General features: G+C 41.1%; 1 protein-coding gene across 1 annotated transcript in view; it reads left to right on the top strand.

Annotated features, from left to right (window-relative positions):
- MND1 (meiotic nuclear divisions 1) overlaps positions 1-23,064 on the top strand; it is a 202,514-nt gene extending 179,450 nt beyond the window's left edge. The window contains exons 6-8 of the mRNA XM_075335534.1: positions 11,528-11,642; positions 13,432-13,476; positions 22,505-23,064. Coding sequence (XP_075191649.1) covers positions 11,528-11,642; positions 13,432-13,476; positions 22,505-22,611 — 267 coding nt within the window. The 3' untranslated portion in view covers positions 22,612-23,064. The remainder of the gene's footprint in view (positions 1-11,527; positions 11,643-13,431; positions 13,477-22,504) is intronic.
- Positions 23,065-26,254: the final 3,190 nt, after the last annotated feature.

The following is a 26,254-nucleotide window of genomic DNA, read 5'->3' as shown; positions in this document are numbered from 1 at the left end:
TTGTGGGGCAGTCTTGTGACCAGGTGAGGGACGCATCAGTGGGCGTTGCTCTGGCTCCTGCGTGCATGGTGGGAGCGGTCACATGACCGGGTAAGTGATGCGGTGATGGGCGCCGCTCCAATGACGTCTGTCCTCTGGCGTCTATCAGGGAGGTAGTCACGTGGCCGGATGGGCGGCGCAGTGATGGGCGTCGCTCTGGCTTGTGACGTTCGTCGTGGGGGCGTTTGTTGACTGGCTGAGCGGCGCGGTGGTGGCCGTTGCTCCCTCGCGTTGGACTCCTGGGGGCAGGCATTTTGTTGGTGGGTAACGCGATTATGGGCGGTATCCACATAGGCGTCTCTCACTGCTTGTGAAGAGACACGTTGGTGGGCGGAGTTAATCCCCTGCCATTGTCCTATACAAGGCCCTAAATTCTTTTGGGGGCGTTCCTCCTATTTGTGGAGATGGGCAGCAACATATGACCTCAATATGAGGCGGTGGGCGGTACTTGAACTCACCCACATGATATTTAACCCCTTCAGCCCCCAGCCTATTTTGACCTTACTGACCTTGCCATTTTGTCCCTTTATGAGGTTATAACTCTGGAACGCTTCAACGGATCCTGGCGATTCTGACATTTTTTTGTGACATATTGTACTTCATGAAAGTGGTAGATTTAGGCCGATATTTTTTGCGTTCATTTTTGAAAATTTCGGAAATTTGGCGAAAATTTAGAAAATTGCGCAATTTTCAAAATTTGAAATTTTATGCCCGTAAATCTGAGAAATATGTCACACAAAATAGTTACTAAATAAAATTTCCCACGTGTCTACTTTACACCAGCGCAATTTTCAAAACAATTTTTTTTTTTTGTTAGGAAGTTAGAAGGGGTCAAAGTTCATCAGCAATTTCTCATTTTTCCAACAAAATTTACAAAAAACGTTTTTTAGGGACCACATCACATTTGAAGCGACTTTGAGAGGCCTAGGTGACAGAAAATACCCAAAAGTGACCCCATTCTAAAAACTGTACCGCTCAGGCTACGCAAAACCACATCCAAGAAGTTTATTACCCCTTTAGGTGCTTCACAAGAATCAAAGCAATGTGCAAGGAAAAAATGAAAATGTACTTTTTTTGCACAAAAATGTTACTTTAGCCATAAAATGTAGCATTTCACAAGGGTATCAGGAAAAATTACACCATAAAATTTATTGTGCAATTTCTCATGAGTACACAGATATCTCATATGTGGTGGAAATCAAATGTTTGGGTGCAGGGCTCGGAAGGCAAGAAGCGCCATTTAACTTTTCAAACGCAAAATTGTCTGGAATCGTAAGGGGACGCCATGTTGCGTTTGGAGACCCACTGAGGTACCTAAACAATGGAACGCCTGCACAAGTGAGCCCATTTTGGAAACTAGACCCATCATTGAATTTTTTTTTTAGAGGTTTAGTGAGCCCTTTGAATCCCTGGGGGCTTCACAGAAGTTTATAACGTTGAGCCGTGAAAATATTTATATTTTTTTTTACCACAAAATTGTTACTTCAACCAGGTAGCTTTTTTCACAAGGGTATCAGGAAAAATTACACCATAAAATTGATTGTGCAATTTCTCCTGAGTACACAGATACCTCATATGTGGTGGAAATCAAGTGTTTGGGTGCACGGCAAGGCTTGGAAGGCAAGGAGCTCTATTTGACTTTTGGAGCTAATTTTCCATTCAAAAAGTCAAATGGTGCTCCTTCCCTTCCGAGCCCTGCCGTGCACCCAAACAGTGGTTTATGACCACATATGAGGTATCTATGTACTCAGGAGAAATTGCCCAACACATTTTAGGATCCATTTATCCTGTTGCCCATGTGAAAATGAAAAAAAAATGAGACTAAAAGAAAATTTGTGAAGAAAAAAAAAAAAAGTACTTTTTCATTTTTACGGATCAATTTGTGAAGCACCTGGAGGTTCAAAGTACTCACTATGCATCTAGATAAGTTCCTTGGGAGGTCTAGTTTCCAAAATGGGGGTCACTTTTGGGGGAGCACCAATGTGTAGGCACACAGGGGCTCTCCATACGCGACATGGTGTCTGCTAACAATTTGAATGGAAAATTAGCTCCAATTATTTACCGACACCATGTGGCGTATGGAGAATATGTAGTGTATGTCAGGTTGGTGTGTGTGTGTGTGTGTGTGTGTGTGTGTGTGTAGTGTAGTATACGTCAGGTTGGTGTGTGTGTGTAGTGTAGGATACATCAGGTTGGTGTGTGTGGTGTTTAGCACACACACATCAACCTGACGTACACTACACCCCACACCAAACTAACATACACTACACCCCACACCACACACCAACCTGACGTACACTACACCACACACACACATCAACCTGATCTACAATACACCACATACCAACCTGACGTAGTGATGAAGAAAGATATTCCAGCAACTTGAGTCCAAACAGGAAATTCTTTAAAACGTTGATTCTTTATTATTTACATATTAAAAAGTCCATGTTGGGGTGAAACAAACCCAAGACAGAGAGGACGCGTTTCAAACACTTGGTTCTTAGTCAATCTCAGAGATTGACTAAGAACCAAGTGTTTGAAACGCGTCCTCTCTGTCTTGGGTTTGTTTCACCCCAACATGGACTTTTTAATATGTAAATAATAAAGAATCAACGTTTTAAAGAATTTCCTGTTTGGACTCAAGTTGCTGGAATATCTTTCTTCATCATTACCAAAGAATTGCCGACTTTTTTCCTTGCACGGTCCACAGGTCTCGGTCTCCTATCAAGCAGGTGAGCTGGGTAAAACCTTCATTCCTTCAACCTGACGTAGTGTATGTCAAGTTGGTATGTGGTGTAGTGTAGGTCAGGTTGATGTGTGTGGTGTAGTGTACGTCAGGTTGGTATGTGTGGTGTAATATACACCACACACCATCCTGACATGCACCACACACCAACCTAACATACACTAAGTAAGGTTGGTGTGCAGTGTGGTATAGGGTAGTGTACCTCAGGTTGGTGTGTGTCAGGTTGATGTGTGATGTAGTATACACCACACACACACACACACACTACCTGATGTACACTACAACACACACACCAACCTGACGTACACTATACCACACCGCATACCAACCTGACGTAGTGTATTTCAGGTTAGTGTGGTGTAATGTACTTCAGTTTGGTGTGTGTGGTTTAGTGCACTAGCGTTAGGTTGGGGGTTACTCACACTTTACTGTGGGTCTTCCTCCATGGCCACCGGCTCTTCTTCCCCCGGCCTCCTGCTCTTCTCCTCACAGCCTTCGGACGATTTCTTGTCCTGCGATGTCAAGTCTGTGTCACTGGAGGAGGAAGAGTGGGAGAAATAGAGAAAAGTGGGACCCTCTCCCTCACTATCAGCTACGGAGGGACGAGCAGGACATTTGTGTACGCGTGTGCAAAAAAACCCCTAACTCTAAACTTTATTTTAGTGTGCTTGTGTATGTGCAAGTGTTTGGTGAAACTTTCTACTGCAGGAGAGGGCTGAGGAGATGCAGGAGCCGTAATCACTGGGGTGCAATCACCGGGGCGCAGGGGGACGCAATCACAGGGGGATGCAATCACAGGGACGCAATCGCAGGGGTGTAATTTCCGGGGCACAGGGGGACGCATAATCACAGGGGCGCAGTCGCAGGGATGCATAATCACAGGGGCGTAATCACCGGGGCGCAGGAGGACGCAATCGCAGGGGCGGAGATCGCAGATCGCAGGGGCGCAGGTGGGGCGATCGCAGGGGCGCAGGTGAGGCGATCGCAGGGGCGCAGATCGCAGGGGCGCAGGTGGGGCGATCGCAGGGGCGCAGATCGCAGGGGCGCAGGTGGGGCGATGGCAGGGGCACAGATCGCAGGGGCGCAGGTGGGGCGATCGCAGGGGCGCAGATCGCAGGGGGGTCCGAGTGATCACCCACCCGCTGCCCAGTGATCAGCCCCCTGCTGCCCAGTGATCAGCCCCCTGCTGCCTAGTGATCACCAGGGCGGGGGGATTGATCACTGGCAGCAGGAGCAGTCACTCACACCAGCCGGGTGTCAGAAGCAGGACACCGGCGGAGAGTGATCACAGGAAGCGGAGGTCGGGGAAGGCAGTGGAGGTCAGTGTGGGTTGGGGGGGGGGGGGTAGAATCGGACGGCGGGGGGAGCGGAGGTGGGGGTGGGATCGGACAACGGGGGGGCGGAAGACAGCGGGGGGGAGCGTGGAACAGCACAGAAGGGAGGGGGAAGACAGCACAGAAACGAAGGGAAAGACAGCAAAGAGGGGAGAAAAACTTACCGGATGGTGATCGGTGGCGGCAGATCGTGGTGGCAGCGGCAGCAGGTGACCCTCCTCTTCATCATCGCAGTCCACGGTCAGGATGAAGCTGAAGGGGGAAGACACCCACCGGTCACATCGCTCTTCCACATCTGATTGGAGGGATAGCGTCACACGGACGCTACCTCCAATCAGATGGGGGGGGGGCATTACACGGAGCTCTCCCTGCTCCAGCCAATGGCTGATATTGCATCATCAGCCATGGCTGGAGTGTAGTATTTCACCAAGTTTCATTCATTTCATTCTGATTGAATGTGAAAGTGAAAGTGACATTTTGAAAAGCCAATCAGAGCGATCGTAGCCACGGGGGGGGGCAAAGCCTCCCCCCTGGGCTCAACTACAAGTCCTTATGTACCTGCAGCGCTAGTGACATTTCAGTAATCCCGGTCACCAGTGCTGCAGGAACGGAAACCCGCCATGACGCATACAGTGCGTCAACGGTCGGGAAGGCACAAGGTTTCATGACGCATATGGTGCGTCAAAGGTCGGGAAGGGGTTAAGGGTGGCAGATTTAAAGCCCTGTGCACTATGCCATGCCCGGATACACCATGCTGGAAGTCCGTATTATACTGAAGGTAGGAACATGTTTTTGTGTATATGCTGAGACTTTTTGTGCACGTTTGCATTATTATACTCATTCTGACCACATTGCTCATTTTTGCAGCCTTTGGTTTCTTGACCACAGTCCCCGATGACTAAGTGAATTAAGAAACGCGTTGGGAGGTCTAAAAACATATAAGGTCAGATTGTTGCTATTTGAGGGGTATTGTGAGGCTGAAGTGTCTGCCCCCTCCTCTATTGGACAATATTTTTTTGTTTCATTTACCACAGTGAGGCCTAACCAATGGTCTTGGTGATATTCCTGAACACTGTAGATTAATGTGCAATATAGCTTGGTGTACACATTGGCTTGACAACTGGTGATTTCTTGTCACCTCCAATACTATCATTCACGGTGGGGGACTCTCCTACCGTGTCTGTTTGTACTATTTGGTAATAGTAGGAGCTCGATATTTGCTCTAATCACCTTAGGTTGCTTTTACAACCGTCTGTCGTGTGGTTAAAAAATCTTTTTAATTATTAGTGATTAAAAGTTATATTTTAATATAGAAAGCTCATACAATACACCTCCCAACTCTAAAGGCCGCTTTACACGCTGCGACATCGCTAGCGATCGCACCCGCCCCCGTCGTTTGTGCGTCACGGGCAAATCGCTGCCCGTGACGAACAATATTGCCGGTACGCGTCACACCAACTTACCTTTCTAACAACGTCGCTGTGGCCGGCGAGCAACCTCTTTTTTAAGGGGGAGGTTTGTGCGGCGTCACAGCGACGTCACACAGCGGGCCAACAATAGGGGCGGAGAGCAGCCGCGTGAACGTCTCTCCCACCTCGTTGCCGGAGGATGCAGGTACGCTTTGTTCGTCGTTCCTGGGGTGTCACACGTACCGATGTGTGCTACCTCAGGAACGACGAACAACCTGCGTACCAAACGAGCAACGATTTTTGGGAAACGAACGTGTCAACCACCAACGATTTTGGGCACTTTTCAGATCGTTAGCAGTTGCTAGTAAGTGTCACATGCAACGACGTCGCTAACGAGGCCAGATGTGCGTCACGAATTCTGTGACCCCAGCGATATCTCGTTAGCGATGTCGCTGCGTGTAAAGCGACCTTTACTCCTGGAGGAAATTCTGGATTATCAAGAATTGGTGGCATGATGATAGGCCCTAAAATCCAGTAGATCAGTGCCCCCCAATTTTAGATTTATCTAAGAATCTGTGCGCTAACTGAGGCCTGTTAGACCCCCAAATAAATTTACAGCAAGCTTTTTTCAATTGTCTAAAGAAAATATGGGGACATGTGATTGGGACTGATTTTGAAGGTTTTTTATAATATGGGCAAGCTGCGGTTTGTGATTGTAATGAAAAAGTTGGGAAACATCAGGAATTAATTGTACCCCATGGTATGTAATTGTGGAGGAGCACCACTGAAAAGGTAACGAACCTTGTAATTAGAGTGCGATCCCACAATCAGTGTTACTTGCATGTTACGCTGCGTATTTTCACTTTGTCTGAAATACTGCGTTTTACAGTAAAAGCAAGGTGGATGGATTTAATAGAAATCTCATGTCGACCGTGCTTCTTCTTTACGTTGCATAATCACCTGCGGTACGTTTTTTTAATCCACAGCATATCAATTTCTCTTGCGGGAATGCTGAGTTTTCTGTGCGGATTTTTCCCTATAGACTTGCATTAAATGCAGAAAATCCGCAGGTAAAAGACAAACGCGTTTTGGGTGCGTTTATACTGCGGAAATGCATGTAATCCATACCTAATGATTTCAATAAAAGGACATTCCAAAAACAAAACTGTGTAAATCTCTGAAATACTCGATTCAGGCAATGCCCCTGATGGAAAATTTCCTATAACGAGATAGAGGGACTCATTTTGGACTCTTTCTGTCCTATGATACGACAGTTTCCATCTTTTTAGGCGTGCATAAAAGCACTGTCATTCCCAGTTTTATGCACTTCGGACAAGACAGACATCTCTGAACAGAGGCCACACCGAGTCCAGAGAAACCCTGCTGCCTCACTATAGTGAATGGATTCCTTGGCGGTTTCATCTGATTTGTGTCATTCGGAGATTTAGATAGACACCTCCGCTGTAAGTGCTTAACGTTTTTCTTGAGTAGGAATATTGATATTATGAATCTGATTTATTAAGGTTGACTCTCTAAAATTGCTCACCAAGCTACGTATATTTCTCAAATTCCTTCAAAATTGAAGGTATGGTTCTCAGATTTGTGATGTATAATAAGAGGTCATCCGCATATAGTGAGTTTATATGTCTTAAGACCGGCATAAATGGACTGAATATTTGGATTTGTCCTTAATCCCTTCATGACCTTGGACTTACCTGTATGTCGAAGGCCATGTCTGTCTTTTTGATTTGGGCTCCCGTGGTGAGCTCGCATTTTCCTCCATACATGTTGGCTGATCTGATCAGCCGACTTGCAGCTAAGAGGCACAGGTGGATCTGAAAAATTTCTTCCCGCAGTTGGGCTATCAACCTGCATATTGACCCCATATCTTTAGGTTAATAGCGTTTTTACACGTGACAGGTTTCTTTTAAGGACGTGCTGCATTTTTGCTCAGAAAAAGCCCAGCGTTTTACAGTACCAGCAAAGTGATTGACTTTTCTGAAATCTTATGCACATGCTGCTTATTATTTCCTTACTGATTTGAACCATCAGAGCATCTTATCAAATATGCAGCTTGTCAATTTTTGCAGTATTTTTGTAGCATCTTTTACCCATTTAAATGAATATGAAAAAAATGCCTTAAAAACGCACACAAAAATACGTAAAAAAAGTGTATTTTACACCGAATTTTTCTTGCCAACTCTCTTGATTTTGCTCTAGAAAAATCTGCTTCGTAAAACTGAACGTGACCACATACCCTATGATGGGTTTGTACTTGCGTACAACAGAAAGCCTTTGACTTTTTCTGTGATCACCTATGTATGCCATGTTGAGATACTGTAATATGCTGCTTAGTAAATTGCATCATTTACAGCTGGTACTCAGAGACATCGTGTATTATTGCCCAAGTTGTCAAAGTTCTGCTTAGTTTAGTTACTGGGATTACTTTACCTCCTACTGTCATACCGATAGTGGGATTGCTGTATACATCCTGATGTCATAATGACGCACCAGAGCAAGGTCTATTCATAGCCTGAAGGCGAGATCTCTTACAAGGGAGATGGCACACAGTGTTTGCACATAACTGTTCAGAAGCTTTGAGGTCTTGCAATTTACTGACTTTATACAATTAACTACAAACTGATCTTGAGTTACCGCCTGTGAGTACATAGATGCATTTACATTTTTACTGTTTGTTATTAGAAACAGTCAAGACGTTTATCAGTGGACACATCTATAAACCACTTCAAAGGGTTGTCAAGATCTTTTATAAGGTGTGCAACTTTCCCCTTCACACCTTAGCGGGAAGGTGATGCTGGGAGGATGGTGTGCTCCTAATGATTGACAGTTTGGACCAGGAGAATGGGTGCACGGAGAATGGGTGCACCGCTGGATGAATCATGGACTCTTCAAAGCTTCAAAAAGTAACAGCCTTGCCTCTGCAGCATCGGAGGAACGCAATGAAACTGAAGCTTGAAGCTGGCTGCATCCAGCAATCTAGATAACTTCGGAGTAGCGTTTATAAGCTCTAAAGCAATGAGGTCGCAAGCACTGCTCTTATTGCCTAGACCCTAGAACATGATCCTTACTCATACTTACGATGAGTAAGGACCATGTTCTAGGGTCCGAAACATGTCAGGTTTTGGTCATGTTTTTTTTAATTTTGTATGTATTTTTAACATTATGATCTGAATAAACGAAAAGACTTTTTTATTCATCTTTCTGGTTGGATTCCTGTTATGGTGCTGGATATTTTTCTACATACTTTGAAGTCTGTTTTTAAAAGCACTTTACGATTTTATCTATTTAAGATGTTTATAAAAGCCTTTATATGCTGTGCTTTGAATCTAATGATTCTGTGTCTGTTGTAAGGACTACAAGTCCCAGAATGCTGTATGTTAGAGCATGTGCTTTAGAACAGCAGTGATTGCAAAATGATGTAAGCTCTGAAATCAGGAGAACTTTAAACTCCACTCAGGACTATAATACACATAACAGATATTCTTTCCATAATTGTTAGGACTTTCTGTATACGAAATCATATTTGTTTGTCATCAATGAGCTCTAAATACCTTGTTTAGATAACACACAGAGAACACACGTAGGCAATAAACACGGCTCACGGAGGGCAAAACGCACCTCTGACACGTCCGTGAAAAACGTCGTGGTTTTTCACGAACGTGTGAAAGAGGCCTTAGGCCTGTTTCACACGTCAGTGAAAAACACTGACGTTTTTCACTGGCGTGTAAAACACGCACATGTCCCTCCGTGTGCCGTGATTGCACTTAGAGATTAACTCACCTGTGCCCGCTCCTGCTCTCCATGGTCCTGATCGCTCCCGCGGTGCAGCATCCGGCCGGCGCTGACCCCCGCAGCAGCTGCTTCCGGGTCGGCTGTGTTGTGCATCATGAATATGCGCGACAGTAATCAGCCGGCTCAGAAGCAGCAGGGAGAACAGGCTGCAGAGAGCGCGGCTGAAGCCGGGTGAGTTAAAATGTTTTTTATTTTAGAAGCACGTTTTTTTCTGGCACGTGTTTCACGGACCACACCACTGCGTGGTCCGTGGGACATCAGTGATGCCAGAAAAAAATGGACATGTCTCCATGCAGCAATCACGCACACGCGGGTACGCCGCACGGAGACACGTGCAGTGAAAAATCACTGATGTGTGAGCAGACCCATTCATTATAATGGGTCTGCGTATGTCAGTGATTCTGGTACGTTTAAAAAAAAGCACAAACGTACCAGAATCACTGACGTGTGAAAGAGGCCTTACGTTGAGTCTGCAAACTATTGTACTAAAATTTGTACTCCAAGAGTCGAATAGCATTCCTCCCTTCTGAGTATCGCCGTGTGGCTAAGCAGTACTATAAAGCCACATATGGGGAATTGCCAGATTCAGCAGAAATTGTGTGACAGATTTTGGTGTCATTTTTACCCATTTTCCTATGGGAAAATGTAAAATCTGGGGCTAAAACAAAACTTTTGTCGTAAAAATGTAACTTTTTTTACTTCACCGCCCAATGGTATAAAATTTTGTGACACATTTGTGGTGTCATTATCACCACTGCACCCCTAGATGAATTAATTGACAGATGTAGTTTGTAAAATGTGGTCAATAATGGTGGGATCCTGATGGTCAGGGACACTGCCAGTGTGACATAGGACCCCACACTCATAACAGCCAAATCTGCATTATAATATGGCGCTCCTTTCCTTCTGAGCTTTGTATTGTACCGCAAAAGTTGTTTTCGACCACATATGGGGTATTGACATACAATAATATAATAAATTGTATAGTTCATTTTGTCACATTACCCCTTTGAAATCTTGGTGCCAAAGTAACATTTTAGCCCAATGTTATACAATTCTGTGAATCACCTGAGGATTAGAAATGCTCACTAATTCGCTGGATTAATTAATTGAGACTAGTAATGAGCGTACTTGAGATCAGCAGGTCTAACTGGGTTTTAAAAAGAACCCCGAGTCCAGCCCGGAATTGATCCCGGATATCTGTCCGGACACTGGTACCCATATAAGTCTATATAACCTGAAGGGTTAATAAATTTCTTGACTGTGGTTTTCAGTACTTTGAGGGGTGCAGTTTTTAGAATGGTGACACTTTTAGGGTATTTTCTGCCATCTATGCCTTCCAAAGTCATTTCAAATGTGATGTGGTCTCTAAAAAATGGTTTTGTAAATTTTGTTTGAAAAATTACTGATAAAGTTTGAATCCTTGTAACTTCCTAACAAAAACAAATTATGTTTCAAAAATGTCGCTGATGTAAAGTAGACATGTGGGAAATGTTATTTATTAACTATTTTGTGTTAAATAACTCTGGTTTGAAGCATAAAAATGTAAAATTTGAAAACTGCAAACATTTACGCCAAATTTCCGATATTTTCACAAATACATGCAAAAAATTTGGTCCTAAATTTACCACTAAAACAATCTCGGAATCACTGGCATCTATTGACGCGTTCCAGAGTCATAATCTTATAAAGTGACAATGGTCAGAATTGAAAAAATTGGCCTGGTCAAGAAGGTGAAAGCAGGCTGTGTGAAGAAAGGGTTAAACACTGCCTATATGTCTTCACTAATCTAAGCTCTCCTCCTAGATCAACTCTCCTAAACTACTTCCAGAGAAGTGTGCCATGTATCGCGTCACCAGGTTTTATATTAGATCCGATGACGCGATGTGGCTGGCCAACCAATCACAGTAATGCCAGTAGCCAATATGGCTCAGGCATTGCCCAGCATGGCAAGCAATCACAGCATGCCGGGCGGGGTCTCGTGCATTACGGTTTATGCAATACTTGATCAAGCAACATACGTACCCAAGCACCCTGATGCTCGATTGAATATCCAGCAGTGCCAAGCATCGTCACTCATAACTAATATTTATTTATCCTATGAAAATTGTAACTAGTTTTCAAGGCTGCACATATCGTGTATTTGTTATTATTTTTTGACCTGATACAGTGCTGATGTCTTACAGGACGAGCGGACAAAGCTAGCTGAGGAACTTGCAGCATTAAGGCAACAACAGGAGAAACTTACCACGGAGCTGGAAAAATACAAGGAATGTGATCCAGATGTGATAGATGAAATTCGTAAGTTCCCTTTTTTTGCGTAGAGATCCATTGTGGGATATGTACGCATTCATGTCAGTCCTTTTTTTTAGATCTGGAAAACTGACAAGAAACAGCCCAATTCTAGTTACAGTACACCCACACCTTCACTTTTGTTTTCCCAACCATGGAAATTGTTTAAAAATGTGTATATGGCAATCACATCTAGTATTCCGAATAAGATTCTATGTTGCACGGCTTCTGCTTTAATATGAACATTTACAGAAAGAAGTTTGCTTGAAAGGTTTGAAAATTGCTTAGTTATGTGCTGACTGTGCAACTAGTGGGAACCCCCGTTAATCCCAAAAACTGGGCTATACATAGCCCCATCTAAACGGAATGACGTTTACAACAGGGCTCCATTCATTGCCTTTGGGACTGCAGGAGATGGCTAAATGGCAACCCTTTTTATTCATATATTTTATATATATATATATATATATATATATATATATATATATATATATATATATATATATAATTTGTGAGGTTAGCCGCATCTTTGTTTTCAGACCTAAAGGTTTAGGATTATTTTAACTTTGTGTATCCAACTTCATTAAATCATGCCACCTTAGCTCAGAAGTAGTTATTTTTCAGTCACTCTCCAGCCAACATCCAGGTTCTAAAAGAATTTCAATTTTAGAGTCTGGATGCTATGTAGAGTGATGCTCAACTTGTATCTTTAGAAATCCCAATATGTATTTGGTTGGATTCAGATTAGGAGACATAGTGAGTCACTTTCACCCTGTTCTTCAGAAGCGCAACAGTGACCTTAGATGTGTGTTTGGGATTATTGTCATGTTGGAAACATGCACGTCTACCAAGGGCATGGAGGGATTGCAGCATCTTCTCTTTCACCATAAAGCAGTACAGTTCGTAAAAAATGGAAAAGATGATGCCATATTTCAACAACTTGATCATTCAAGCCTATAAAACCTTGTGCTGTTTTTACAAATCAAGGAGTTCAAACAAAATACTGGATGTAGTAGTTTTTGATGTGGGGTGAATTTATTTTTTGCATCAACTAAACTAATTTAAGTAAAGCTGAAGATTTTGCATTCCAAGTTATATTATTAACCTTACTTTCATGTTATGGGTTAAAAAAATGTTCTATGAAATTCAGTCTTGTCAAAATGTTTAATATTGTTCATATTCAATGAGAAATTGATTAATATCTTACTTTTCAAAGGGGTTGTATTCATGTATGCTGAACACTGTGTATATGTATGCACAAACGCAAAATTTGTAACCTATATGGTAAACTATCTGTACATGAAACAGAATTATAATTGTGTAGAATAAGGACCTGCATACTTTTTTTATAGCCAATACTATATTCACATGACAAGAAAATAGGTCACGAGGTAAAACATTTATAAAACTGTATTATATAAATATTTAATTTCACAACCTATTTTTTGTTGACCTTACAGTATTGGTGATAATGGTCCGTATTCTGCACAATTATATTTCCAAGAGAAACCAAGGGAAAAATTGTGAAAACATACCCTGCTGTAACTAAATAAAAGCATAGTGCATATAAACATAGGGTACTTAGTAAACACTGTTTTTGATCAAAAAAGCATAAAGCTATCCCACCAACGACAAGGTGTACCCAGTTGGGATAGTACCTACACTCTCTAATATTATGTTTTGTTTTTTTGTTTTATACAATTATATTTCTGTTGCTTCAGGTGCAGAACATTTTCGATATCAGTGTGAAATTGTTTCCGGCATGTGTAAAAAATCATTTTGTTTTAATACTTTTTAGGTAAAGCAAACAAAGTGGCTAAGGACGCAGTTAATAGGTGGACAGGTAAGTTATTTTGTCATATTTTTTGTAAGATGAGTCAGGTAGCTTACACATAGCTCTGATGATGTGCTTCCAGTATAGCTGGTGAACCTGGGACCAAGGTGAAAAATTGCAACATCTTTAACCCCTTCACGACCCATGACGTACTGGGTACATCATGGATTGTGTGCGGTTAATCCCCGCAGCCTGCAGTCCGTGGCAATCCGCGCACATATCAGCTGATTTCAACAGCTGACATGTGTGCCTGCTAGTCGCGAGTGGAATCGCGTTCCACTCACGACTATTAACCCCTTGCATCTCGCTGCTTAAATCTGGCAGCAAGATGTATATGCGCACAGCCATAACGATAACTTATCCGCCCCCATCGGACGTCACGTGACGTGATCACGTGACTTCCGGTGGTTGCCATGGTAGCACGGGTCATTTGATGACGCCTGTAGCTATCATGAGTCACTTTCTCTCAATGCCGGCAGACTGCTGTGTGTGAGAAGAAAGCACTTTTTCTCCAGATCTCAGCTGTGTAGCTGTGATCTGGAGAAATGGAAGAGCGATCAGACAGCTCATCGTTATAGCCCCTAGAGAATCTAGTAAAATAAAAAACCTAAAAGTTAAAATCACTTCCCTTTTGCCCCATTGAAAATTAAAGTGTTAAAAAAAGATATATATATATACACACATATTTGGTATTGCCACGTTCAGAAATGCCTGATCTACCAATATATAAAATCAATTAATCTGATCGGTAAATGACATATCTGCAAAAAAATTCCAAATGCCCAAATTGTTTTTTGGTCACCGCAAAATGCAATAACAGGCAATCAAAACATAGCATCGGTGCTAAACTGTTACAATTAAAAACGTTAGCTCGAGACACAAAAAAATAAGCAATCACTGACCATATATACCGAAAAATGAAAACACTACGGGTTTTGGAAAATGGCGCAAAACGTGTGCCCCCTTAGATACAAGTAAAAATATTCATGTTTGGTGTCTTCAAACTCGCACCGACCTCTGGCATCACATCGAGACATCAGTTTTACCATATAGTGAACATGGTGAATAAAATATCCCGAAAACTATTGTGCGATCGCACTTTTTTTGCAGTTTTTCCACACTTGAATTTTTTTTGCTGTTTTCCAGTACACTTTATGGTAACACGTATGGTTTCATTTAAAGCTACAACTTATCTCGCAAAAAACAAGCCCTCATATGGCAAGATTGATGGAAAAATAAAAGTTATTGCTCTCAGAAGAAAGGGAGCAAAAAAACAAAACAATGGAAAAATGCCCGGGGGCTGAAGGGGTTAAAAACAAAAGTATATTTGTAAGTTTATTTTTTTTATAATCTTATAATCAAAACATGTTAAAGTATTTTTTTTAATTTTAATCATGCTCGTAGTGTATTATGCACCAGCTGTGTCTTCCTAGTGTCCTGTATTCAGTATCGCCGTTTTTACTGTAACACGCCTATCCTTTTAATATCATTTCATACAGAATGGTGAAGCCAAAGATGGAAAGCACCAGGATCGGCTTCCATTTGTGACGTTCCTAGCTAGCATGCAGCAGAAACCACAGGACATAAATGTTACTGTGTTCTAGAAAAAAGATTCAGCTAATGCAATGTACTGATGAATAAATAAAGTACTGTAAATTGTGTAATTTTATCCTATACTGTAGGGAAGGTTCACTTAAAAACCAGTTATCTGGTAAATGGCTTCTGTGGCGTCGCATGAGTGTTCATAGGTTCCTATATCTCCACACATTTCTAACCTTTCCTACTGTCTAGGAATCCTGCAAGCAACATTCACTCCCAAACGCAAAGCAGTAAGATTTTCCAAGACTGTACGCTGCATGTGCAGTATATGTTCTGTGCGAACAGAGCCTTAAGGCTATGTGTGCACTAGAAAAGTGATTTTTCTCAAGAAAATTTCTTGAGCAACTTCTGGGAGTTGAAGATTACCGCATCTGCGGTTAACAAAACGCACCAAAACCGCGGGAAAAACGCATGCGGTTTTGCCGCATTTTTGCCGCGGTTTTGGTGCGTTTTTGCCGCGGTTTTTCCGCAGGTTGGTCCCTGTGGTTTTTTATGCTGTAACTGCAATAATATATAAATAAAGCATATTGAAAAAGGAAAAAAAATAGATAAATGGATAGATTGATAAATGGATAGATATAGATAGATAGATAGATAATGGATAGATAGATTAATAGATAATGGATAGATAGATAAATGGATAGATAGATAATGGATAGATAGATAGATAAATGGATAGATAGATAGATAATAGATAGATGGATAGATAGAAGGATAGATAGGATAGATAGAAGGATAGATAGAGGGATAGATAGATGGATAGATAATCAATAGATTGATCTGTCCTCTATCAATCAATAGATAGAGTCCCTGTGAGGACACTGCAGTTCTCACGGTTGGTAGTGTGTTCATATTACCGACCTTGAGAAATGACCTGTAATTACCTCTCTGTAGGCTCGTTATGAGGCTGCATTTTGTACAGTGTCAGTCGCGGCTGGATGCAAGCGTAGTGGGACCTCGGTGGATTACGCTGGAGCTTTGTGTTGGGGGGTGTAATAAAGGGGTGAAAGAGGGGGCTTTTTTGTCTTTTATTTAAAATAAAGGATTTTTCGGTGTGTGTGTTTATTCACTTTACTTACAGGTTAATCATGAAAGCTGTCTCATAGACACTGCCATGATTAAGCCTGGACTTAAATGGCAGCGATCCGCTGCCATTTAACTCCTTATTACGTGGACTGCCACCGCATCACGGCAATCTGGAAGAGCCGGGGACACTCCGGGACTGCCGCATAATGGATGCGACAGTCCCGGGGCAGCTGCGGGCTGATATTCTTGGCTGCGGGAGGTGGGGGCATTAACCCTGGCCCTCACCCTCTCCAGCCTGAGAATACCGGGCCGCCACTGTGTGTTTATCTTGGCTGGATGGTAAAAATACAGCGGAGCCTGTGTTGTTGTTGTTTGTTTTTTTTTATATATATTTACGTTTGATTTCTATGTGTGTTCTATATGTCTGTGTGTTAGAGTGATGTGTGTGTATTCTATGTCTGTGTCTGATATGTGTGTGCTTACTCTCTGCTCCACTTCCTCTTTCTGTCATAATGACATCACTTCCCTGCAAAACGCAGGCAGTAATGAGCATTACCGCAGGTAAATCGCGGCTATACCGAGGGTATACCGCACATCATTTGCTACCTGTGGTATACCCGCGGTATTTCGCGATTACATTAAAGTGAATGGAGTGAAATAGCACAGGTACTTGCGGAAAAGAAGTGACATGCACATTTTCTCAAGAAATGTTCTCAAGAAATTCTGCAGAAAGAATGTTCTTGAGAAAAAAACGCAGTGCGCACAGCTATTTTTTTTCCCATAGGTTTTGCTGGGAAATGTCTGCAGAAAGGTTACAAACATTTTTCAAGAAATTTCTGCAGCAAAACAGCGGGTAAAAACGCAGTGTGTGCACAGGGCCTTAAAAGGGTTTTTATATTAATCTTGGAATAATAGTAACTTCCACAATTGGATGTATTGAACCTCTTTACGACCTGGCGATTTTTTTGTTTTTGCCTCCCCTTCTTTCAAAAGCCATAACTTTTTTTAATTTCCGTCAGTGTAGCCATATGAGGGCTTGTTTTTTGCTGGACGAGTTGCACGAATAACACCATTCATTCTGCCACTTTTTGTACTTTAAAACGGGAAAAAAATTCCAAGTGCAGAGAAATCGCAAAAAAAAGTGCAAATTCACTCTTGTTATTTGGCTTTTTTACTTCCCATGCTCACTATATGGTAAAACTGACGTGGCATTATGATTTGCCAGGTCAGTACGAGTTCATAGATACCAAACATGTATAGTTTTACTTTTATCTAAGTGGTGAAAAAAAATTCTGAATTTATCAAAAGAAAGAATAGCGCTTTTGTTGCCATTTTCTGAAACCTGTATCTGGGGCTCAGTGATAGCTTATTTTTTATGTCTTGAGCTGGGGTTTTTAATCATACTAAGGAACTCGATCTGACCATACCACAGCTTCTGGGAGGAAGTAAAGGATTATACAGACAATACAGCATGGGATTGCAAATTATTCTTTCTTTGAGGTAAAACATTTTTTAAAAACAAGGCAGGGAAATATTTTACCTCACAAAAAGAATCAGCTGTGATCCCATGCTCTACTATCTGTATACTCTCTTTTGTTTCCTCCTCTACTCAGGAGATGTGGTATGATCAGAACATGTCCCTGTATTGAAGAGAAAAGTGCAAATAAGCTTCTTTTTTTTTACCACCACCAAGTCATCACTTAAAGAATATGTGTTACCAAGTTTTTTTGTTACTTCATTCTAACTATGTCACTTAATTTACTATTTGTTGAAGTTTTAATAAAATCACTATTTTATGTGCAGCAGATCTATCGGTTCTCTCAATGCTGAGCTGGGTATAACCCTGTTCACACTACTGATTTTCAGCTTTCTACGTATCCTGTGCATAGGCAGAAAGCTGTCAATCAATGGTGGAGACTGGGTTATACCCAGCTCATGAATATGGAGGACTACATGGCAGCAGGTTTACTAGTCCTCCAATAATCATAATCTTCTGCTGATAAGATTGATTTTTATCAAAACTACAGCAAGTAGGCCAGTAAGTGACATACCGCTGTATTCAGGTTCTCTGTCTCTAAATTATGCTACTCTCAAAATAGGTGGCAAAAAGATGAAGACAGATTCCATTTAATGGCCAACGCAGAGTCCTTTATCAAGTGCTGTGTAGGCTGATACATGGTGACATGTTGCTGGTCCAATAAAGAACCTTTCTTTTTGCACTTTCAGTGCTGGACAACTTATTTTTTTATCTTTTTCATTGGTAGTGGATTCTAGGTTGTTGGACCTTTACATCCTGGCATGGTTGTTTTGCCTGCGCGATTTCTTGTGCTACCTTACCATTTCTTTCATAGGGAAGGAAAGGATCTGGCAGTTGGATTACACCATTCCCATTACGTTTGTCCTCCAGTATATAAGTTGCTGCCAGAGATTCTTACAGTGGTTCATTCTCCACCTTGTGTCATCAAACGTGCACTGCCCAGTCCTGCTTCATAGATATTCACAACGGACCTCCAATAGAGGCAGGAACTTGTACTGAGCCTTCAGCTTCTGTGTCTGGAGCTGGCAGAAGTCTTCAAGGTCACATAACTATGAGGCGAGCATGTCACCTTTAAGATCATCTTGTCAGTACCTGCACCCCTTCTTTTTATTGGCAATAGGTCAGATAAACTAGTTTTATGTTTCAAGGCAAATCCGTATCACAGGCGGCCTCGCTTTAGAGCCCATAGCCATTCCCTAGCACCAAAAAATGGCAGGACCGCATTCTAGTGACATTTCACCCGCGCTCACAACTACTTGTACTTTGTCTGGATTCTAACTGTATCACCATTATACTAATCTGATGTAATGCTGGGTATTCCATGGTGCAATATAGACCTTTTGGATGACTACGTATATTCTGTGCAAACGTTGCCAACCTTTTTTATGATTGAATGCTAAATTCTGAGGAGCACAAGTGGTATGACAGAGGGAAAGCTTTCTCTGTGTAAAAGAAAAAAGAAAACTCTTAGAAGCTGGATTTCCTACTGACCATGGGATCTGAAGGATTTTCAGATCTGAATTATCTTTCATTCCAGCCTTGCACCAAGATGTCGGCTGCAACGTACAGGTGTCAGAAGCTCCTGTGCCCATGCCATCTCCATGCTGTCAATTTATGGTACAGCAAAATGGGCAGTAGTTTTTTTGTTTGGGAAATGGTGTTTTTTGCCTTTGTGTATTTTTATGTTTTAATTTTCTTTTTGTTACTTTGTTTTACCTTATTTTTCTTGGTTTGGGATTGGCAGGTAGATCGTGTTTTGTATTCAGAACTACAGACCACAGAAAGTGAGGAGCATTTTCAGCTGCCAGCTTTGTTAGTTAGATGAAGCCAATGTCTGTAATGGCAGCGTGCAATAATACACAAACTGCCACTAAATCTATGGAGCATATTTGCATTACCTCAGAATAGCATATATACTACTAAAATGTCAATACAAAGATTGCAGTCTGTAAAGGGTTAACAGATGGAGGGTTTATTGACATGGCTAATGTTTATCCAGCTAAAGCGTGAACTTGATTCTGAGACCGATATCAGTGAGAGCTGACCAATTATGCTCAAGCGGTTTCTTGCCTAAAACCGTCACTGACATGTTTCTAGACCATGGTTTGGGCACAGTTTGCAATACATGGAGTAGCTGTGTGTCTCCTGACCTGAACTTGACAGCTTCATATGCATAAATGAGGCTATTGATTTTGGGACAGGAGGCCATCTGCTAGTCCATGCAGCAGAGTCCGTACACGTGATGTCGTGCTTAAAGGGGCTGTCCACTAACTATTTTGAACAGTTGTTTGAAATTGTTAATTTGTATATTTGCTTTTTAAGAGTTTGTTTCCATATGCTATACTTTCAGAATGTAAAGCATATTTTCTACTTATCTGCATTCATCAGAGATAGTCTGGCTTTTAGATGTATTTGTAGGAGGTTCACTTTATATTGCATGTCTATTTGCAAATATTGGAAATTAATAGTTTCTGAAATGTATCATAATCTTTTAATTTTAATGATGGAAATATCTGGTAAACACCATAAATATTTAGTGACTACAGCCAAGTTCACCCACAGGTTTGCTGAAGTAGCAAAGTTGTAAAATACACATCTGAACACCTGAAACAGCAAGAATAGGAGTCCAGGTAGACTAACCCCTGAAATGCCACCATCAGTAGTGAGCAAGCATTTAATCATTCGTCTCAATCCCTATAGATCCCCCATGAAAATAATAATGGCTATACACCACGACATTTCAGAGATTCCAGTGCCTGCTCTCCCAGGGCTCACAATATTACGTGAGCCCCGGGACAGCAGGCGCTCACATTGTGGGAACGAGGCACACTCCAGAGGTGAGTATAGCTGTTATTGGCTGCAGGGTTCACGTGACATAATATTATGCAAGTCCCAGGACAGCAGGCGCCCACATTGCTGGAACGTCGCCCACTCCAGAGGTTGGTATAGCTGCTATTGTTTTACTTGGCGGAGCTATGGTGATTGAGAAGGGGTTTCTGAGTAGTGGACAACCTGTTTAACACTTGAAGTCCCAGAAATTTCGAGCTCCCCCCTGAAGTCCCGAAAGAGGGTCAAATGACCCTTAGTCCAAACTAACTAGAAACTAAATGGCTAAACTCAATGGAAAACAACAACCTCCTGTGGTGCGACAGTAATGGCCTTAATTACAGAACAAAAGACGGTGATTTATAGGATGTTAGCTAAAATCCTTCAGGTCATTCGACCCGCCTCTGGGTTCCAAAGGTAGAAATGTTAAATGACCCCTCTCTGGGACTTCTAGTGTTGTCAGACAGAATAAGTGAGCAACCCTTATTAATGCTATTCCATGAAACCTCATGGGTCATGCCACAAGCAGGACCGAAACATCTGTCAATATAACATAAACGGGCAATGTTTCTGCAGACCCTATGGTACATTGTCAGAATTGTCCAGATTAATCAAAATGCATTTTCATCTATATTTCAGGATTGATCTAATTTTTTAGATGGCTGGACAGGCTACAAATAATAACACAGCACAGCAAATAAACACTTTTTGTCTGCTACTTGGCAAAAACCATGTGCGCTATACTAAATCGAATGCGCTGAATCCAAATCTGAAGTTAGTTTTTTTGTAGCACGTCAGGATATTAAGTTATTCCAATTTTTGTGAAAATTAAAATAAGCAATTAATAAAGATACAGAATCGTTATGTCCCACAGTTTCACAACATGTATTATCATTTTTATTGAAAAAGAAGTATAGGTAAATAAACCAATAAACTTAAAAATCACTTATAGTAGCTTAAGAAATCGCCTTGTACTCAGCAGAGTACTTTTAAAAGTGCTTCAGGCACTTGCTTTTGCGCTTGTGAGTGGTCCTAGTGGCCCGTTGCAAAAACCAGCAGTAATCGCCCATCATGTTGGGGTTAAAGCGACCTGGGTATCTTTTTTTCATAGTAGAAATGTCCTGGTGGAATCTCTCACCATGTTCGTCACTGACATTACCCATATTTGGAGGAAAGAAGTCAAGATGTGAATGTAGGAAATGCATTTTCAATGACATTCGGGCACCATGCATTTCGTATGCTTGAAGCATATTGTCTATTAGTTCAGCATAGTTTTCTGCTCTTTCGTTTCCAAGGAAGTTTTGAACTACTAATATAAATGCATCCCATGCAGTTAGTTCAAGTGGGGTGAGTTCTTTCTTGAAGATTTCATCATGGATTAGTTGGTGGATTTCAGGACCAATAAAGATTCCTGCTTTGAGTTTGGCCTCAGTTTTCAATGCACTAAACTTTTCCTTCAGATACTTAAATCCATTCCCTTGACGATCCATTGCTACTACAAAATTTTTCATTAGTCCTAGTTTAATGTGAAGAGGTGGAAGATAAACTTTAAGTGGATCGACAAGTGATTCGTGTTGAACATTGTGCTTACCAATCTTATGTTCATCTCTATTGGGCCACCGTTTAATTTTATAATGGTTGTTGTCATCTCGACTGTTCCATAGGCACAGAAAGCACATATGCTTAGTGTAACCTAACTGCAAACCAAGGACTAGTGCAACAACTTTGAGGTCAGCACAAATGTTCCATTGATGTTCTGAATATTTAATCAATTTCAGAATGATCTGCATAGAAGCATAGGTCTCTTTTCTAAGTATAACTCAAAATCTGGACGTGCTGTGCAAATTCTGTGTTCATATTTGGAATCAGCATGTTCAAATTAGTAAAGAACACATGTTTTACCCTCAGTAGCAAAAACATTGTTGTGCTGTGTAATCTTTCTGAATTCTTAAAACCAAGGAAACTAAATGAAGATACTGATTTTGTTTGTTTTATGCATCTAAGCTGAAATGTAGAACGACTATGTTCACCTCTATCTTTCCTTTGCAGATAATATATTTTCTGTGAAGTCTTGGGCTAAGAAGAAGTTTGGATTTGAAGAAAGCAAAATTGACAAGACATTTGGAATACCGGAAGAATTTGATTATATTGATTGAATTACTTTGATGACTGGTTTTCTTTCTTTTTACAAACATTGATGCATAATATGTTCTTTTTCTTTAAAGAATGTTAGTCTGGTTATCTGTGGTATCCAGGATTTGTATATCTGTATTGTGTAATTAATATGTAAATAGTTTCACAAATAAATCCATACATTAAATGATTACTATTACTTTAATTTTAGCAAGAACAAGTTAGACAACTTATATTTAGGAATAAAACTGATGGTCTTCGAGACAAATTCACAATCCACAATTTGTTATATCAAATTTTTTAAGGGGTGAAGCTCAACTTTTGCAATTTTTTGTGCCAGGAAAGTAGGGCAAAATGTTTAAACAGCATCCTTCCGCTTTAGCCTCATTCTGATTTTTTTTTTTGTACGTGTTCCATCATCATTTTTTACAGATGAAATACGTACCCAGTGTATGGTGTATGGTTGTGTTCTTATATTTTTTTGTGGACCAATTGTAAGGGGGGAAAAAATTGTAACGTCTGATCTATGGATCAAAATCACTAATTCAACTCCGAGATCAGTGAAAAAAAATGGACAGCACATGGGTGCTATCTGGGTTGTATGGTTTCCACTGTCTAATGGGTAAGAGAAGTTCTGACAGATCAGCCATCGCATACAAATGGGGGCGATGACTTTGAGATACTCTAGCTCTTAGTTTCTATGAAAAATCTAAACAACCATGTACCTAGGTTACTGTTACATTTACAGAACGCACACATGGGGTAGATATAATTTAGTCTAAACGCCTTTTCAAGTGATTTCACTGGTAGACTGTCATGAGAGACTTTGCTAATTGTAAAAAAGCAGTTGTATTTGTGGCCATCTCCACACCTGCCCTTGTCATTATATTGGTAAAACAAAATGGGAAGTCAGGAGGCGTATTGACGAACATTTGGGAGATATCAGACACTACAGGGATACCCCAATTTCACATCATATGAGAGAAGTCCATGGCGGAGATACGGGATCCATATCAATCTGTCATTGAAGTCATCACCCCATCTCATGTAAGGGAGACTGAAACTAAAGAAGTCTCCAAACAGGATGTCAATGAAACTTTCAACTGAATTGCCTGGACCCCTATGGTCTCATTGAGAATATACAGCATGGATGCTTCATATGTAAATGGAAGTGACTCATTGGAAAGTAGTACCATATATTCTGGCACTTGACATGCTTTTACTTTCCATACCACCATCTCTGTGGTACCATCATATTTTGTATGGAGACCGATCCACAAACACGCACAGCCTCCTGATGACCGTTAATGGGAAGGAGAAATGCATTGAGGTACGACGCGTGCACCAGTATGGTCTCTGTGACACGCATCATACAGGTTTTCGTATTTCTATGTTTGCTGCACTTTACCATGCACATCACTGTGTTTATTTGTTTGCACTAATGGACTTTATTATTATGGTTGAAATTTAACCTACCCATGGTGCCAACCTTATGGGCGCTATATCTGTGGTATCGATCACAGTAACTGGCTATTTTTTATCATCGTGTGTGACTATAGACTGTTCATTATTGTAATTGTTACTAATCCCTGCTGCAAGAAATTGTAAGAAAATATATTATAATACTTATATAACATTTATCTTAGTATATATAATTTGTTATAATTTTTGCTATTGCTGGAGAGTATAATCGTTGGTGACCCCTGCAGCAAGTTGTTCTACCCATATCTACAACACTAATATTGATACATTCAGAACTTTTGTCATTATATCTAATGGTTAATTGGTAGCCCATTTGACTGTTGACTGGGCCGTTTTCTATCCCAGATTTACTAATATATCTGATCTCATCGTTTAGATATTTATATCTTTTTCTCCAGTCTACATCAGTCAATTCTTCTAGACACCAACATATACTGTATATGTAATTGGCCGTCTGTGCATCAAATTGTTTTTATGAGACAGATGTATATCTAAAATGGTTAGTTAGCAATGATTTTTAGGTAGTGATCTGCATTTTTGGTACTCCACACAGCAAGCAGTTCTATAGATTGCAATAGTTAATTGCTCTATTGTTTTTAGTGACTAACACTAGAGAGCCCTAGCGCATGCAGGTAAAGACTTTGAGGTGTAGGGACGACATATCTTGTATATCATACGGTGTCAAGCTCCTTTCTAGAGATATCCTGGTATATTAACTACCTATCGATTCTTTCTCCCTCTGTGGTTTATTCTTCATAAAGTGCCTTTATTAAAGGACAAGTTTAATAATAAAAATTGTTTTTAATGGTATGTTTTTTATATTAAACCCTGCAACTTTTTTTTCTCATTGAGGAGTAAATAATGGTCATGATGTATTCAGATCTTTAGTTACAAGTATCTGAATGCAATGAATTACTGACTGGTTTTGTGTGGTGTTTCTTACAATGTATATAGATTATATTGCTACATCATTAGTTTAATTCTTTTCATTGACTTTCCCTGTGAAAAGTTGATGATTTTTAATTTTTGTACATTGGTCAAGATGAACTTACAGCTGGCAACACATAAAAGAGCTGTCAGCAAATAGCTATCTTTCGAGGACAGCTATGTCGCACGACTTCTCCATGAACACTTGGCTTGTGAGGATTTATGTGTTTTCAAGGAGAGAGGAGAAAACTGTTGCCGGGCACTTAAGCTATGTTCACATGTAGCGTTTTTTTTTTCTGTAGCAAAGATGAGGTGTCTTACAGTGTAGAGTGTTAAGGGATGGTAGTCATTGACGAGGGATAGACTCTGGACGCCCTGGCACGCTAAAGGAAATACATGGTGCTGACTGGCTGTGTGGGCTTGTCATGTAGGCTGTTCGTCCGCATAAGCCGCAGACTGCTGCTGATTTCAGCTGGCTAGGCCAAGATAATGACGGATATGGCATAGCAGGCACATAAGTTCATGATAGTTTCTTCAGTATAAACCATTTGCAAACAGTCTCAGTTCCCACTGGTTAGCGTTCATCCTCCTGGTCCTGTGAGTCCCAGTGCAATCCAGTCCACCAAAACAATAGAGTTTGTGACAGGCACTTCCCTTTCTACGGCTCCATGTATCTTCTTCTAGTACAGGATGGAGTATGAGGGTTTTGCCACTAAGGCAAATCAGAGACTATGCTCTTCAGACACCTGAGGGACATTACACTTGGGTAAGCTGACTACAGTTATGCATCAGTTCAGATTGACTTGTTACCTTGACCATTAGGAGTCTGGCCACTTAATCCTGTCCTCCGGCTCCTTCAGTATGGTGCCTGCTCCATTCCAAGGTCGGTCTCTTGCCTCACTATTGTTTCCGCTTGATATTCCAGACAACAATCGAAGATCAGGCAGTTTGTTCTGGCCTTCTTCTTTCTTTTGCCATAAGTCACCAACTGCATACGGCTTCGAGAGCCTGCTGACTATTCGTCCTGCCGCTATTACACACTAGATCTTCACGAATGTTCTAGAAGGAACTGTCTCTTACCCTATCAGCTAATCTTTCCCATTGTGGGCTAGTCCCAACACTTAACTGCTTCCTTATCCTACAGTTAGGCAACGACATATAAAACACTGTATATTACAATATGTATCACATTACCACCGCTACATATTACAGGTTACACTATACAGTACACCAGAACACGTTACAATACATTACATT

Source organism: Anomaloglossus baeobatrachus, chromosome 1, assembly GCF_048569485.1.
Source record: "Anomaloglossus baeobatrachus isolate aAnoBae1 chromosome 1, aAnoBae1.hap1, whole genome shotgun sequence".
NCBI classification, from domain to species: Eukaryota; Metazoa; Chordata; class Amphibia; order Anura; family Aromobatidae; genus Anomaloglossus; species Anomaloglossus baeobatrachus.
Note: the sequence above shows the minus strand (reverse complement) of the source record. Positions and strands in the feature narration are given on the sequence as shown.